The sequence below is a fragment of the Giraffa tippelskirchi genome, chromosome 12, assembly GCF_054371585.1.
Source record: "Giraffa tippelskirchi isolate mGirTip1 chromosome 12, T2T-mGirTip1v1.2.pri, whole genome shotgun sequence".
NCBI classification, from domain to species: domain Eukaryota; kingdom Metazoa; phylum Chordata; class Mammalia; order Artiodactyla; family Giraffidae; genus Giraffa; species Giraffa tippelskirchi.
In genome coordinates this window covers 141,586,474-141,604,408 of record NC_137286.1, presented here as the reverse complement: position 1 = coordinate 141,604,408, position 17,935 = coordinate 141,586,474, and the positions used below count along the sequence as shown (strand labels likewise).

Genomic DNA, 17,935 nt, shown 5'->3' with positions numbered 1-17,935 from the left:
AGTCACTAAACTGTGGCAAAAAATTGAGAGCAAATTTTGCTGTAAAATGATTTTTTTTTTAACCAGAAGAAATACACCCAAGTTTTTGTGTCAAAACTAGAGGTGATTTTACTTATCATTTATTTTTATCTTCCAATTTTTTAATGAGTACATGTTACTTTTATAGTCAGCAATGTAGTATTGGATGCTGTGTGCTCATTCCTTCTGTCTCCCACTATAGCTGTGATTTTTATTCCTGCTTTGGATGCAGGTCACTTTGAGAGTTGGATGAATTCTGTGCATCTGTGAACCCCGGTTCCATAAAAATGCATGTGTGTATGCTTAGTCACTCAGTCACGTCTGACTCTTTGCGACCCCATGGACTCCATGGAGTGCACAAGGCTCCTCTGTCCATGGAATTCTCCAGGCAAGAAAACTGGAGTAGGTTGCCATGCCCTCCTCCAGGGGATCTTCCCAACCCCGGGGTCAAATCCAGGTCTCCTACATTGCAGATGGATTCTTCACCCTCGGAGTCACCTGGGAAGTCACCCCCAAAATGCACATGCCCACCATTCTTTTCCCTTTAGCACAAAATTCATGGGGAATCTCAGATAATCTAAATCCACCCATGAAACTGCTGAAAGTCCTCAAGCCCCATGTAAGTTTCCCCATCCTAGACTTGGTGCTGTGACAGCGGTCACATTTTAAATAGATGGATGGAGGTAGCTTGGTAGGAAAAAGATATACTTAAGATCTGTCTCTTTCTTTCTAGCACTGTAAACACAAGAGTCATTTAACATCTGTGAGGCTTAACATTTCCCCTAAATGGAGGTCATGACACCCACTTCAGTACATGTAAAAATTCTTCACAGACTATTACACAAATATTACTTGGGTGTTTTATAAATTGAGAGAGACATACTCTCAATTTGTGTTCAAAGAATTATGACCTAAACCTACACTCTTAATTTATTCCTAATTTCCAATTAATTGTTATTGAAAAAAATTTCAAAACTGAAATTACATAGATATGGTCTACACTCTTGGGGTGGTGATGAAAATAGTGTTTTGAGATTCTTAAACTGGGAGTTTGCAAGTCACTTATGTTCAGAAATCACTGATGCTTTCTGATGATCTTTACCAGCATCAGGAATTCAGTCATGTGTTTTGGCACATGCATGTGTGCATGTGTGTGCACGTGTGTACAGGCGCACATGTTCATATTTGTGTTTAGCCCATATATTACTAAACACAAATATAAACATGTGCATCTGTGCACATATATTACTGGGTTTCCCTGGTAGCTCAGCTGGTAAAGAATCCACCTGCAACGCAGGGGACCTGGGTTCAATCACTGGGTTGGGAAGATCCCCTGGAGAAGAGAACAGCTACCTACTCCACTATTCTGGCCTGGAGAATTCCATGGACTGTATATTCCGTGGGGTCGCAAAAAGTTGGACACGACTGAATGACTTTCACTCACATTTATTACTACATACAAAAACATAATTAACCTAGAACATTTCATGGCTATGGAAGAGACCATTGTAGTAATCATTGAATAGAAATTGGTTACAATGTGATACTCAGATAAGGTTATATCATATGTGCACACAGACTCTTTGCACTGAGAATATAAATTAAAGTTCATTTCTCAATTTTGGGGAAACTGAATAATATTTTTTTCTGTTGAAATATTTAATAGTCTTTTCAAAAACCCAGTTCACTGATTAATGGTTAAATTGATGTTATTAGAGTGAGGAAACATAAGTCAATACTTTCAGTTCTGAAATGAATGCTATGTATGTTTCAGGTTCATTTTAATATAGGAGACTGGAAACCACTGAGACTATTTTTACAGCATATTAGTCAGATTTAAAAAATACATTAGATTTATAAAGCTAAGCCATCTGCTCATGTCAATCTGGTATTGCTTCTATAGTGAAGAATGTTCACAAGTTTTCAGTACCAATAGTTTCCACTTTTTCTTTATTGAGTCAAAATATTAAGCAACAGTAAAATGCCTTCCAGGTTTTTTTAATAGATGGAAATCTGTTCCCTACTAGAAATAAATATATCCATCAAAATTAATCAAGGAGGCTATTATAACATTAACGTAATCAATTACTCCTTGAAAATCTAATTTAAAACACTTTAACATTCATTTAGATTATTTTTTAAATCTAAAATAAAGATCAATAATACTATCACAGAAAAAATAAGATTTTGAACTTGAACTGTAACGAATGGATACACATCATTCTTAATTAACTACCTGAAATTTTGTCCCAAGTGCATCTTAACATTACTTTTTGGTATTCTTCCAAATGAGTAAAAATCAAAAAGGGTCATTAGTGTTGACTAAATTCTCAGAAATATCTCACACATTTTCAAATAGAACCTATTTAATCTAGAATAAAGAAAAAAAAATTCCAATATATCCTTTATGACCTACCCAAGCTCACCCCAAATTAATTTATGATAATTTATTTGTGAAACAATGTTGGGCCCTCATATTTTATCCTTAACTTTAAATGGTTCACAAGTGATTGACGTTCAAAGGAAACCATGTGACAAAATGGAGTGAGTCGATTTTTGTGTGGAGATGATCAAATAAGTAAGCAGGAAATATTTGAGGAATATTTGTTTCCACCCTAACTAGCCTCCCAATTCAGACCCACTGGGAGATAAAGGAATTAAGACAACAATGACAATAATGAAACTAAAGATATTTCTGAATACAGGTTCCCTGAAGCACTTAAAATCTTTTTTAATCAAAAGATGTAAGATGTCTAAGCAAAATGCAGACCATGACACAGTTAATAAGGGTAGAAGTCCCGTTTATAGACTTACATAGTGCCATTATATCCTATTTCATTGATTCTACCATGCAAACAATTTTTGTATAAACATCTCTGAAATTGATATACACCTTGTGATTTATGACATGATATAGTTTAATAAAATGTTTTTTTTCTTTGTACTTAAATGATGCATCTTAAAGTTGGAGAAGGAAATGGCAACCCACTCCAGTACTCTTGCCTGGAGAATCCCAGGGACGGAGGAGCATGGTGGGCTGCCGTCTATGGGGTCGCACAGAGTCGGACACGACTGAAGCGATTCAGCAGCAGCAAAGTCAATAATTTCTTAGATCTGATGAATTTGGTCACATAGAAATGATGTCTGTGGCTGTGGCATGTATGAATAAAACAGGCAGATTCTCAGTTAGTGAAAATAAGAAGGGTTTGCATTAATAGTGACATCCGTATCACAAAATACATTCTTTAGACTTTTTTGTTTATTTGAAGTTGAAATAATGTACTTGTTTTTAGTAAACCATACAAAAACATATATTTAAACAATGTATTCAACAAAATAACCTAGAATATAACAAAAACTCTGAAGGCAAGGGGGGAAAGACTCTTTTAATAATGAAATCAATGTCAGTAAACCTTTTCTTTTTTTATATACTCTCCTCCCTTAGACTATTTAATTTTATATGTATAGATGATTCTAATCTATATTTCATCTAGCTTCCAATGATTGATTTGATGTAACAAGTTTGAAAATGGGCATATAGTCAATTGGCAAACTGAACTCAGGACTTCCCAGGTGGCTCAGTAGTGAAGAGCCTGCGTACCAAGCAGGGGGTTTGGGTTCAATCCCTGGGTCTGGAAGATCCCCTGGAGATGGAAATGACAACCCTCTCCAGTATTCTTGCCTGGAAATCCCATGGACTGAGGAACCTGGCGGGCTGCAGTTCCTGGGGCTGGGTTGCAAAGAGTCAGATGACAGAGCAACTAAACAACAACCTGAAAGCAAAGGAGAAGACAGGGTGTTGGGGGGGCGGGGATGAGTCACAGAGATCAGGAGTATTGTCCTCTCCAATCCCAGTGGAATCTGTCTCATACCCTTCAGTAAGCCCTGGGAATCACTGCTGGAATTTAGGACTCAGACTGTGTGTCATGTGAGATTAAGCCCAAGTGATCAAGCAAAGTGTAAAGACCTCTCTGTGTATCATATTTATGAGGTTGAGGTTGTATATATTCCAAATGGAATTTTAGATTTCTTGGTGCTTAAACAGATCAAGCCCCATGGGGTAATTTATCCTTGACAGACTGGGTTGAGTGAGATTTTCTGTCCTTCTTATTTGGTATTAGCTGTTTGGCTGTCTATGTATCCAACTTCTTAATTCTTTAAGCACCCACTTTGCCTTGTGTCATTTTAAGCAGTGGACATGTGGCAGTCCACAAATGAGGCACAAAATACATTGCCTCTTAGGCTTGTGTTTGAGAACAGCAAGATAGTCCAAATAAATAAGATACATATTAAAATATATATATATATATATATAAATTCATAGAATTTTTTAAAGTTGTAAGTGCTCTGTAGAAGGAAGAAGGGATTGACTGTGTGGCAGTTGCTATTTTAGCTAGATTTGTAAGAGAAGATCTCAACTGGGATGATAATCAGTGAGCAAAATTTTGAAGGAGGTGAGCAAATCAAATGGAAGAGCAAGCATGGAAATCCTTCCATAGCAGCATGCCAGGTGGGTTGAGGAACAGCCACTGGTGAATGAAGAGAGAAGCAGAGATGATGTCAGATAACAGACGAAGGTAGATGAAAGATACAAATCATCTGGAGCATTATGGACACCGTGATGACTTTGGTCTCACAAAGTGTAGATGTAGGATTTTGAATCGAGGCATAAAATAATAGGATTTATATCTTTAACACTTTGGCCACAGTGTTGAGGGCATATTAAAGATCAAGGGTGAATCCCAAGGGACCAATCAGGTTGCTACTGTTACAGTTCAATAGATGATGGTGACAGGTAGCAACGTAGACAGTGGGCAGTGATCGTATTGTAGATCTATTTTGATGATAGGGTAAATGCATTTTGCTGAGGAATTACATAAAGGTACTAAAGAAATAAATGAGCATAGTATGATGCCCAAGTTTTGGACCAGAAGAACAAGCAGAAGGCAGATGTCATTCCAGAGATGGGGGAGATTGGAAAGCACGTTTGAGAAAGAGAAGTGAAAGTGTAATCTTGGCCAAGTTAAGCCTGAGATGCCTACCAGACATCTTCATAGAAATTTCAAGGTAAGACTTGGTCATTGAGGAAATGACGACCTGAGTAATGAGAATTTAAGAAATTACTGATAGCTATCATGCATTGAATTTGGGAAGATCTCCTGGAGAAGGAAATGGCAACCCACTCCAGTATTCTTTCCTGGAGAATCCCATGGACAGAGGAGCCTGGTGGGCTACCATCCATGGGGTCACAAAGAGTCAGACACGATTGAGTGACTGAGCACCTTGAGTTTGCACTATGTGGCAGGCACTGCTGTGTTTTATACACATGTTCTCCTTTAATCCTCATAATGACCTTATTGCATTATTATGACTATTTTACAGCAAAGGAGATTGAAACTTAGGTTTAGATGAATCACTCAAGGGTGCAGAGTAAAGTCTATGTTTGCTTTACTCCAGTTGTGATTTTAGCTACTGTTTTATATTGCCAAGGGGAGTGTGGGCAAGAGGCAGTAAAAATGCTCCAGGCAGAAGGAACAACATATGCAAAGTAGACGGGCCAAAGGGAACCTGGCATCTTCTGGATACTTTCGAGCACAGGGAAGAAATTGGTAACCAGCTTCCAGTGAGCTAATGCTTGTGTAATACTTTGCAGTGTTAGAATTGTTTTCTCACGGGCATACATATTGCTCTCTGTGAGGCAGGGAGATGTTTTTATTATCACTATTCAATGCATAGGGAAAGAGGCTTACAGAGCTAAGTTCACAAATTTGATCAGTTGTGAACTAAGGTTTGACCTTGGACTTCTTTTGCCAAAACTTAGAATACTTTTTACATTTCTGAGTACTTAAAATATTTTTGTGTACCCATTTAGGAGGTGGAGAAATATACATGAGATTAGATATATTTTGATACCAAAAAGCCATGGAAATTGGAACAGAATTTCCAAGATAGAAATAAGTGATCTGAAAAGACAATGAAAATAGTAGCTGTCATTTTTAAGCACAGAGGATGTACCAGACACTGAACAAGGATCTTTAAAATCTTTTATTAATTTTAATCTCACAAGAACTGAAAAGGAAATTTCATTATCATCTCAGTTTTAGAGATAAGGAAACTGAGATTGAAGGAGACTAAAGCAACTCACTGGAGATCTTTATACAGGCAGGATGGAGTAGAGACAAGAAATGAACACAGCTTTCTGAAATCAGAGTTCAGACTCCTGACAGGTTGGTCAGGAGGCATTGCTGTCCTGGCAGTACTTTATTGTTTGCTTTTGTAAAGTCAAATGTGAAATTAGTGACACCAAGGAGGTCCTCATGAGTGTGAAATTATTTTCTGAATCACAGCAAGGTATGGATTTGTGTTCACCTGTCCTGAACGCTTTTCACCCTGTGTTTTTTTTTAATTTTTTTTTGCCCATGCTTTTATCACAGCTTAAGACAGCAGATGGCTCTCTTGCGTTTTTTTTCCGATTACCTCCATCTGTAAACAACTAAACAGCGTTTTGGGAAGGTGAAAAGGAAAACGCATGGATTAAACGAAAAGACCGGGATTACCCCCAATGCTATCCCCAACCCATGCTCCGCTAGGGCTGGAAACCGCACAAGATGGAAATGACCCCGTTTAAGGCTTGTGAAATTCACAATCCTGAGTAGATGCGCTGAGACTGAGGAGTCCGCTGCGCCAGGGGTCGGAATACATCAGGAAAAAAAGAGTATTTCTCGGTTATCAAAAAGCTGAAAGGCTTTGTGCTCCAAGGTGGGTTATTAATGCCAGTGGAAGCAGTGAGGATTAATTTCCCTCCCGCCTTGGGTGGCGCGGGGTGGGGAGTGGAAAGCTGCTTTTAAGGTAGAGCGTCAGAGGCGCTCCCACGCTCAGGGAACTTGCTTCCTCGCTCAGCGCTAAGGCTGGGCAGAATCTCTGTCCGCGGTGCTGAATCGCACCCTTGTCTGGAGGTGGCTGGCGTTGAAGGGAGGGGGTCTAAAGAAACCAAAACACCAACCTTCCCTTGGATTATACAATCCAGAGACTTGTAGAAAAGACTGAATTATAAGAAAATGCCTAGAAAGAAAATAATTAACACAGCTCTAATAATAAGAAGCTTTAATCTGTTCAAGTTATTATACTAGACACATTTATCACAAGGATTTAAAAAAAAAAAACTTTCAAAGCAAACTGGGTTATATTGTTTGGGGCAATTGTACTATATTTAAAAGGTTACCATACTTAACATTTGCTCCTTTGAAAAACTCATTACTATAAGTAAATATGTTTGCTTTAATTGTAAAGTCATTAGGAAATTGCCATCTGTAATGTCTGAAATGTCCAAATAGCCACTCTTCAATAATGGAAGGCAGGAGAAGCTACTTCTTCTGTTCAATACGACTTATTTCAGTGCATTTTTAATAGCCTTTTATTAGGCATATCCATCTCTGCCAATGACCTTTCCTTTTTCAGCAGGAACATGGCAACACTAAATACATAGTGTAAAAAGATGAGAACAAAGACATGTAACGCAGGGAGGAAAAGGTAGGCATAGAGTAAAATAGTCAACACACCCTTTTCCTTTACTTTTCCTATCTCATAGCTGGTTAAGGATTGCAAATTTCTGGAAGAATTACTCATGCATATTCCTTTTAATAATCATGGCTATTAGATAGATTTCATATGTGCATAAAACACAATAAGGTAGGAAAAGTCACTTTACAGAATATGTTCTTTACTGTTAAACATTGTATACATTATCCTAAAACCAATTTGATCTGCATTGGACTGAAATCTACATACTTCTTTTAGATTAAATTCTCTTCCTCCAAATAGATTTGTTAGTAAATATGTTGTAAATACAATGAAAAACAGCTGAGCAGTAATTTCTTCCGTGGTGAGACTGTGGATAAGTTCTTCCGTAGAATAGAAGGTGTCTAGCCTTCTTGTCATCAGCCCTTGTCTGAACTTCTCCCACTTGCCTGGTTGCAGGTCTGCATGGTACTTGACCGCCTATTCCTGAGCCAAAGACAAGTGTGTGTTGGTTCAGAACTGCTCCCAGGGCTGCTTGCTGTCCTAGTCCCGGCTCTAAAGCAGTCACCAGAGAAGTGATGGTTACAAGCAGCAATTACCAAATGAGTTTTCTTTCCTCCATTCTTCACACCCGATTGTGAGAAGTCTAGTTTGCCCATTTCTTTTCTTTGCCTTCCTGGAATGACAAGCAGTCTAAAGGAAAAAGGAAAAGGTGAGAAACCACAGGAGCAAAAGCTACTCCTAGTTCTGACTCTCCGAGTGTATCCTAGAAACCATGGATCTGCGTTCACCCAGGCGTGAATTGTTTCTCTCCCAACCTCCTTTTCTAGGGCGCCCTCCACTTGCTCCCCTCCTCCTGGGCCTTCATATTTTCGCTCGCCCAACACGGAACTGCTGTTGGGACACAGACAGGAAATCAGGGAGACTAGGCAGCAGCTGTTGTGTTTGAATGTCATCCACAGTTCATCCGCTTTGCTCCCTGGCTCTCTACCCAGGGACACCAGCTCTAATTGGAGTGTCCCTCAGTCTGGCCGCTTTCTCTTGTTACTGGAATACTGTGTCACCCTCCCCGCCCTTAATATTCTGTAGTGACTTCTTCAATGTTTCGTCCCCGCTGCTGCTCTGTAGCAGCTACAGCTGCAGCCATCTCTTCCTCCGAGTGCTACAGAGTAAATTGGGGGGGGGGGGCGGTGAGGTGGGGTCTTCTCCCCTCCCCTCCTCCCTCCTTCTTGCTCTGCTACGGTTTCAGGATGACAAGCCTACTTCTCCCGACAGCCGAAGGGAGAGTCCAGCGAGTCTGAGTGGATTAGGTAGGGAGTGGAGACGCCTCCCTTCTCAGGACACACTCGCCTCCCTCCCAAGCTCCCTCCTCCCCTCTCCTCCTTCCCGGAGTGGAGAGGCTCCGGAGCTGGAGGGATTAGCCAGGAGGGCGGCGGAAACCACCTCGCGTTCCAGCCGCGCCCGCGAGTTTCCGTGGACTAGGAGGCACGTTAAGATCCAGAAATCCTCGCTAAGCCCGGGGAGCCTCGGACACCTGCGAGTTTTCATCCAAGAAAAAGCGCGCTGATCATTCCTTCAATTCCACCTGCTTTGGTTCAGCTTCTTAGGACCCCACCCCCCTGCCACCCATTTTGGGCTTTCTTGTATATGATTATTAATATTTTTAAAAGTCATCCTTGTATCTCCCTTTTTTTCCCCTTTTTTTCTGAAGACTGACCTAGGAGGGGAGGGGGGGACGGGAGGGGAGTGGAGTGGGGTGGGAACGAAGCGCTCTGATTAGAGATCTCCTGGGAGAAGATTGCTCTCTCCAGATGCTGATTTCCAAAGCACTTGACAATCACCGGCAGAATCCGCGAGCGGGCAGCGGCGGCGGCGGCAGCGGCACCGGCCGGGGGGCAGCTCGAGTCAGGCGCTGAGTCCTGCCCGACGCGCCCTGGACGCACCGACGCGGAGACCCTGCGGGGGCCGCTCCTCCACCCCTTGCCCTGGAAGAAGGCGGCCAGCTCGCCCTCGCGCCCGGGAGGCGGGCCGGACAGCGAGGCCGCGCGAGTGGCGGCGGCTGCCCGTCGGAGAGAGGGCTCGGGCGGCACGCGGGGTGACCGGCGGCGCCCGCAGCCCCGGGCCCCACTCCCGGCTCCTGCCCGGCCGCCACCTTGGGCTGCCGCCGCGCCCCGGGCGCATTTGCGCGCCGGGCCCCGCGCTCCGCGGAGAGGGCGATGGGTCCTAGTGGGGACTGAGCGCCCCTGCGCCCTCTCCCCAGCCCTCCTCTCCGCCTCCCCGAGAGCGAGCCGCCGTCTGTGTCTCCGCGTCCCTCTCCGGGGTCCCTCAGCTCCCTTCCGCCCGTGCCTCCCTCCTCCGGACCCGGGCCGGGGCCACCATGGCCGCGGCCATCGCCAGCGGCTTGATCCGCCAGAAGCGGCAGGCGCGGGAGCAGCACTGGGACCGGCCGTCCGCCAGCAGGAGGCGGAGCAGCCCCAGCAAGAACCGCGGGCTCTGCAACGGTAACCTGGTGGACATCTTCTCCAAAGTTCGCATCTTCGGCCTCAAGAAGCGCAGGTTGCGGCGCCAAGGTCTGTGCGGGGGGTCCCTGTCGGGAGGCGCGCCCTGGGACCTCTCCCATCTCCCCGCCTGCGTGGGGCCTTTTCGGGCCCCCCTCCTGCCCCTGATCTCTCATCCTACCCCCCCTCCCCACCTCCGCCCCCACCCCCACCCCCCGACAAGTCTCCCTTCCGAGCGCTCCGAGCGCCTTCCGCCCCCGGGATCTGGGAACCGGCTCTCTGGCAACCTGTAGCCACTGAAAACTCCACGGGCCAGGAGCCCGCAGGGTGGCCCGTTCCCACCGCTGCCTCTAGCTCTCCAGGCGGATGTGGGCTGACCTCCAGGGAGAATCTCTACTCTCGAGGGTCTTGGCTTCTCCCCACCTGGGGCGTAGAGTCTGACTCCGGAATGTTGGGGCAGTGGGTGGGGGATGGGAGGACACCTTCCTCCCCTAACACCTCGGGGTCGCGCCGGCTGTTTCCAGTCTGCTTGGAAATGCCGGGAATTTCTGGGTCTGGCCTCTCTGGGTTTCCAGTGCTCCTGGAAACCCGCTGGGCTCCCAGACCTTGGCGGAGGGTCGTGATCCCCGCCAGGCGCTCGGCGGGGGCTGGTGTGAGAGAAGTGAGCGGAGGGTGTGTTTGCGTTGGGAGCCAGCTGGGTTGAGATTGACCAGAAAGCTGCTTAGCGGGCAGCACTGGTCACTCTGAAGTCTTGGGATCGCCTCTTGGAACGAGGAGAGGGGTGCAGAGTAGGAAGAACGAATCGGAATAGGGGAGGCTGGCAGACAACCCCATATGTGGTAGTCTTGATTCAAGGACTCGAGAATTACACGAGGCAAAACAAGCAGTTACTATAGACAGATGACGAGAATAGTTGCCTCACTGGACGTATTTTTCGGGAAACAACTAGTGCCCAGCAAGACCTTCTGGTGCTGCCTTTAGAATGACCAGAGTCTCAGAAGGCGACTCACCGCTGAGCTGAAGCCCAGAGGCTTTTGTTTCTTCTGCTAGTCAGCTGGGCATCCAGTTGCTAGGGGAGGTTGTTTGGCGAGCATGTGGGATGTTTCTGTGGGAGAAATGGGGATGGCTTGCTTTTCATCACTAAGCGGGTTCGGCAGGAAACACTGAAGAATGTATTTACCTTAATAGGAGTATATGTTTGCCCAGCACATTATATTCCCGGTGCCCAGCTGTATTTATTTTAAGTTGCCTGTTGTTCCAAAGATGGGTAAGAGAAGCATATGTTTTAGGTGTGCGTCTATGTGAGGGTGTGTGTATCCCACACATTTGCAGATTTATAACCAAAAGTTTCAGTGCTTATTTAAACAAAAGCTAGAACTATATTTTTTTTAAAGCCACTCCTTGTCACAGATAGAAATTGGAGTTATCGGCTCTTAGAACCAAGAAGGCAAATATCTGAGCAGGATCAGAGTGGAAGTTCTAAGGTAGATAAATTATAGAGCTATAATAAGAGAAGAGACTTCTTGATGAGGAGTTTGGGGACGATGATGTTTCCAAACCAGTGTTGAAGCTGTTTAAAAAAAATGGACTTTAATTTTCCACTTTAGCCTAAAGTCCTACCCAGCAAACCTGGGTATTATAAGACCAACTGGATGGTTTTAAACATTGTTGTTCCGTGGAGGATCACGTTATCATGACTTAACCTGTTTGCTTCTCCCCTAATTTCATCCAAATATCTTTTAGAACCCAGTTTTCACCAGGTAGAGCTCCAATTCTGCCATCTATTTGAGTAAATAAGCACATTTCTTCAGATAGGATTATTTTAATATGAGCCATGATGAAAACTTAGTGTGTTTTCTTTAAATATAAACCAGTGGATTATTTTATAAATATGAACAATAAATGTTCTGAATCACATGAGTCATGAAAGAAGGTTTGCTTTACACTTGTGAATGTTAGGATGGGGTAAACTTTTTACCAGAGAAAAAGACATCTGAGCTGTCTATTTCAACATTTGTTAACCCTGGCTGCTCCCTTGACATTCGTGAGTTTGCAGTGATATGCAAGCCTCAATGATCTGCAAGAAAAATATATTTGAGGGCACTTTTGCTACCTCATTTTTTATGGAAAAATGGAAAAGAAATAGAATAGAAGGAAGATAGAATATCAGGACCTTTTCTCTTATCCTTCTTATATATTTTCTATATAAAGACATATATTCTTTAGTGAAGAAAATATGGATAAACCCTTTGAGTATCAGAAAGGAATTATTTTTAATTTAAGCAAAATAAATGTTGAAACTATACTGTGTAAATTGTATATTAATATATAATTACATGGTTATATATTACTAAATATAACTATACACAATTCTTATTTAATTAAATATTTCTTTAGGATATATTTTTAAGCATATTTACCTTTTCCCCCTGTACTCATTCTTTGTATAGGAAACTGACCCAAGGAAATTTTAAAATTCTGATTTCTTGATTTAAAGATATAACTTTTAGGTGTGACAATTTATCATTGTATTCGAAAATTATTAATTTGGCGAATAGTCATTGAATCTTTATAATGTGTCAAGTCCTGTTCTAGGACTTGTGGAGTGTTGTAAAGAACAGACGATTCTTCTTCCATCATGGAGCTTACAGATGTGAGACAGAAAGTCACTGCAGGTAGCAAGGAACCAGTTAATAAGAAATTACAAAACTCAAGGTATTGAAAAGCACAAAGAGGACTGACGTAGAGAACCATGGGGCGAGGGTGGCGGGAAGGGGGACCTAGTCAGAGCCGATAGACAGGGTGGAAGACACCGAGAGCTGCAGGTGAAGGCTGCCATCTGAGAAAGGAGGCAGAGGTCTGAAGAACAATGTGTGTGAAGCCCCTGCGTGGGCATAATCTTAGCCTGTTGGGAGAAGGAGAGGAGGTGTAGAAACTTCAGGTATACTGCCATTTCATGTTACATCTGTTTTGTCTGCAGTTTGCTTTTTGACACAGAAAAGCAAACACATTTGACATGTTTGCCAACAAAATAAAGAATAGCTTGATATTTTGTCTTTTGGGGAAAAGTAATATACATATCTTAGATGTAGGTTTTTTTTTCTTTTTAATCCTCCTTTAAGTAGTAATTTATTTAATATAAAAAGTATAACACATTTCCTTATCCCCTTTGGGTCAAGCCTTACCCCCCAACTCTGATCACCTCGTGCCCCCATAGAAGGTGGTTTTTGCACCAGCTGAGCTACTCCTGTAAAAGATGGAAATTTGCTAGATGGTTTTGTGGTCATGGTGGGCACCGCACTCTGTCTTACCTTCCAGACCCATCTCCCTCCACCCTTGCGGTAACTCTTTAGACTCCAAACATGATTCACGGTTCAACCACATGGTTTCAAATCTCTGCGCTTTAGTTTGTGCTTCACTCGGCATTGAATCTCTCCCTTAACCTGTTGAAATGGTGCCCATTTCTTAAAGCTTGGAAAAAATGCCAGCTCCTCTGAGAAGTCTTTCCTCATTGCCGAGAAGTAGAAAGAACTCATTTTATACCTCATGATTGTCGTTTATGCCCAATAATAATTAATCCAGCACACACATTCAGTAGCTTGTAGTAGGGAGCAATGTCTCTGTTTTCTGTACTCCTGGGCTTTCAAATCTTGGCAGTGTGTCTGCCATGCCCTGGGTACTTGTCACTGCCCTCGAATTGGATTGAAATAAGGAATGTCAATATGTCCAAAGCTGAAAAAGTGTTTTTGGACCACAGTGCTCTAACTAGACTATTTTAGAAGTAAATATACTTTTCAAAATTTTATATCTTTTTTTTTTTTACTATCCCTAAGAAAACACATATAATCTATCCTTTTTTTTAAGGGATTGGAGTGTGCTTACATATTTGCAAGTTATTCTCAAGAATGCAATATAACCAACCTCACTTTAAGCCTTAATTAGTTTATGAAAATAGATACTTAGAATATCTGTTGACATAGCTAAAGAAAGAAGGCACAAGGAAACCAACAATTTGCAGCTAGTTTTATTATTTGGAATCTCAACAACAAAAAAAAAGGAAAACTGAAATAGAACCTACCTGTGATGATATATATGAACATTATATTCTAAAAGTGTTACATTTTTGTTATCAGTTTTTAAACCAAAGAAGAGCTTTCATTTTTGTAGGATAATAACCTTTCAAAATCTTTGGTATTGCTAATGCAATTGTGTTTTGAAATCTTCTATATTTCATTTTTTGGCTATTGTCATAGGAGCGTGGTATCATGTGTCATGTATTTATATGTTTAGTCAGTAATTATGTGGGTTTCTCACTAACACATTTTACCTAACATAAATTACAGGATGTCGTAAGAAACAAGGGATGAAAAATGAGCTACTGAAAATTTGTTTTCAACTTATTCTGTCATATATATACACACCTATATATACATTTCTTTGCGACACTGTGATAATGAAACCCATCATCTATCCTAATAAAAGAGAAGTGGTCTTCCTTCTTACACGGTGCTGTGTAAGGAAAGCCAAACCCACCCTTTCAGACAATAATCAACAGCAAAGAGTTATCAAAAGTCCACCATCTTGTCTTACTGCTTCTGAGCCATCACCATTGAAAATAAAAAGACAGCCTACTTATTTGGGCTCTTTAGGTCAAAATGAGGAAGGCGTATTTTTCTCCCAAAAGATCATCCTGTTTTACTTTTGGAAGTATATTTTTTTGCTTTTCTAGAATGATGTCTGTGGGAGTCTTCCTACCTATCTTTTGATAATACCTGTTGCTAACTTTGATAGTCAGAGTTTTATTACTTATTAGTTTTATTAAGGCAAGACAAAAATTGTGCATTTTCTATCTTGAAATGTCTCGTTTTTTAATGAAGGCTATTCTGTCAAATGCAGCGTTTCTAAGTGAGAGATACTATGGGAATATTACTGAATTGGTATATAAAACAATTTGAAAGACTTTTTTTAAAAATTGACCTTGCTTCCTTATATATATTTTCTGTGACTTGTTATGATTTCAGACATTCTACATTTGCTGTAAGCTTCTGAAAAAAGGTTAATACCACTGTGGTGCAATAAATAAGTGTTGCAATATATAAAGTGTGAGATAGCAGAGTAGGTCAGGTAAGATGCAAGTTAGGTTAAGTAAGTAAGATGGTTTGCTTTTGGTTAGATTAGATTCATTGCTTGAATTGAGTTTACATATATTGACAAAATAGTACTATTAACTGGTAAAGAAATCCTTTGACATATCTTCAAATATAGGATTTCAGAAGCACCAATTCTCCTCCACTCCACTGACTAGGCTACCATTATCAGCTACAGATTTCACTTTATATTTCAAATTAGTAGAATCATTAGTGCAGCTGTTCTACATTTAGCTCCTAAATTCTGTTTTTCTGTTAGTGATTTTAGTCTATACAATGTTCCTATAAGAAAGTTGTTTTAAAATAGACATGAATCTCCCCTCTCTTCAATGTAAAAGGATACCTTCTAAATTTTATTTACTTAGTTTTAAATAATGGCAGACATTGAAAGGGAGTGGTAAATGAATTATATTTCAATCTGATTTATCACTTTGTTCTGAAATCTAGGTTTCTTTCTAGATATAGTTTATATTTCTCTCCAAATGGTCAGAAATTTTAGCCAAAAAGAACTATGATATTTAGATAGTACAGATTGTATATGATATTTTAAATATAGTCATTTTAGCACTCAAAGGCTAACACCATAATAATGGTAGACTCAAAAATATAAGAGACCATTTTAGGGGGATTGATGCAACTTAAAGTCAACTGCACTGTGTTGACATGACTAGCAAACTAATTTAGTCATTTTATCTACAATGATTCCAACGTTCAATTTAAGAAATTGCTATAATTTAATAATTCTATTTAAATGAATATGGTACCATTCACTGTTTCCTAGGGCTGAAAGGCTACCTGTAAGGCATGGTAATAGGAATCTAGACACCTTTTATAAAAATCATTTTATGTTACCACTTTGTCATTCAGGAAAAAAGATTCTTTTCCTAAAGCTATATTGTGTAAAATGTGTTTTATGGAATATATGTTTCACCCTATGCTCTTATACTTCTTTGATATCAGGTTTAATAGGGACCTGTATGGTATGAGGATGGGCAACAGCCACTTAAAAGTCAGTGTCTCACCAGTGCCTGACATACAGCTCACACTCCACAGCATTTATTCAATGAATGAAAACTCCTGTATTTCTCAGAATTTATGAGTAACAGTGGCACAGAGTGGCAGTTGAGATCAGTGTGCACGTGGCAATGGCTCTAATTGACTGGAAACTGATTAATGTGTCAACAACTACCTATATGACACTCACAATGTCAGGCGCTGCCCTTGAGTACCGTTTACCCTCACAACAAGCTGATGTAGTAGGTACACCATATTATCCATTATTTGATGATATACTAAAATATTACCCAACCACCCATTTTACAAATAAGGTATCTGAAACCAAAGAAAAGAATGAGTAAATTGTCCAGGTTCACATAACATTAAGGTATGGAGCTTGGATTAAAACCTAAGTTCCAGAGTGGCTCCAGGGTCCCCTCTATTAACCAGTGCCCAACATCAGTTGTCACATATTTGATTTCATTATTTCAATTAATTGAGATTCATCACCATCTCAAAGGAAACCAAGGCTCAAAGAATTTGTGTTTTTTCCAAAAGGCTTACACGTAGCAAGTGATACAACCAAAATTCAAAAGCAAGTTTGTCCTTCAATACTCTATCCTTCTCACTACTTTCCACTCTTTGAGTTTTTTATGGCATTAGCGTTAATGGCAGACATTATTTCAAGGCGCATAGTAGATGCTCATCTTATGTATCTGTTGACTGGATGCATGTGAAGTGAAGTGAAGTGAATGTCGTTCAGTCGTGTCCAACTCTTTGGGACCCCATGGACTATAGAGTCCATGGAATTCTCCAGGCCAGAATACTGGAGTGGGTAGCTTTTCCCTTCTCCATGGGATCTTTCCAACCCAGGGATCGAACCCAGGTTTCCCACATGGCAGACAGATTCTTGACCAGCTGAGCCAGGCGGGAAGCCCTGAATGCATGTAATAATGTGTTGTTTACTTTTTAAAATTGAGGGTGCAGGAAAGTTTGCCTGGAAGCAGAGATTTATTTGTGGGATTTGGGGAAAGAGACCAAAAAAAAAAAAAAGCCATATTTTACCAAATCATTTTTGATATAGGAATGCAGCTTTGTTTTTTCCAGCAAGTGTTTGGAAGTGACATAAGTTGATGTTATCTTCTTAATGAATTGCCACATTGACCTGAAATTCTGAAAAGGATTAATTAGGAGGGCTTTCACTAGCATGTAATGAGTTTAATGTTAGGTCTTTCATTACTTTTTCATTAATTGTCTCAGATAATATATTTTTTAATATTTCTTGTGTCTGTTAAGAAGCCTTATTGGTTATATTCCATTATAAACTGAAGCAAACCACCAAGGTTATAGAGTCACAAATTAATCATGAGAATTTCATACTGTTGGTAACATTGGTTCATTGTCCTTTTCTAATGAGTTCTTAGATCTTCTTCTTAATACTAACACCAGAAGAATATGATGGAGTCAAGGCTAAAAATTGTTTATATATTGTATTAATGTGCTTTATGACAATTGCATACATATGAATATTTAAATCTGATACAGCCTTGCAAGTATCCCTGGAGAAGGAAATGGCAACCCACTCCAGTATTCTTGCCTGGATAATCCCAATTCTCATCAGCATATAAATATACTACAATATAGCTCATCTTAGAATTTAATCTCCTCTTGATCACACATTTCTCTCTTGCTATTAAACCAACTATCCTTTATTTGCAAAACTTACGGTAACTTTTTTTACATTTGTGTTTTTCAATT

The 17,935-nt window shown here is 40.8% G+C and overlaps 1 protein-coding gene across 3 annotated transcripts in view; it reads left to right on the top strand.

Annotated features, from left to right (window-relative positions):
• Positions 1 to 17,935, top strand: part of FGF14 (fibroblast growth factor 14) — a 619,177-nt gene that overhangs the window by 443,300 nt on the left and 157,942 nt on the right. Inside the window, exon 1 of one of the 3 annotated variants that reach the window (XM_081552095.1) lies at positions 9,914 to 10,106. The exons of the other annotated variants lie outside the window; for them this stretch is intronic. Within the exon in view, the coding sequence (XP_081408221.1) occupies positions 9,914 to 10,106 (193 nt within the window). Of the gene's footprint in view, positions 1 to 9,913; positions 10,107 to 17,935 lie in introns of those variants that run through there. 3 annotated transcript variants of the gene reach the window in all.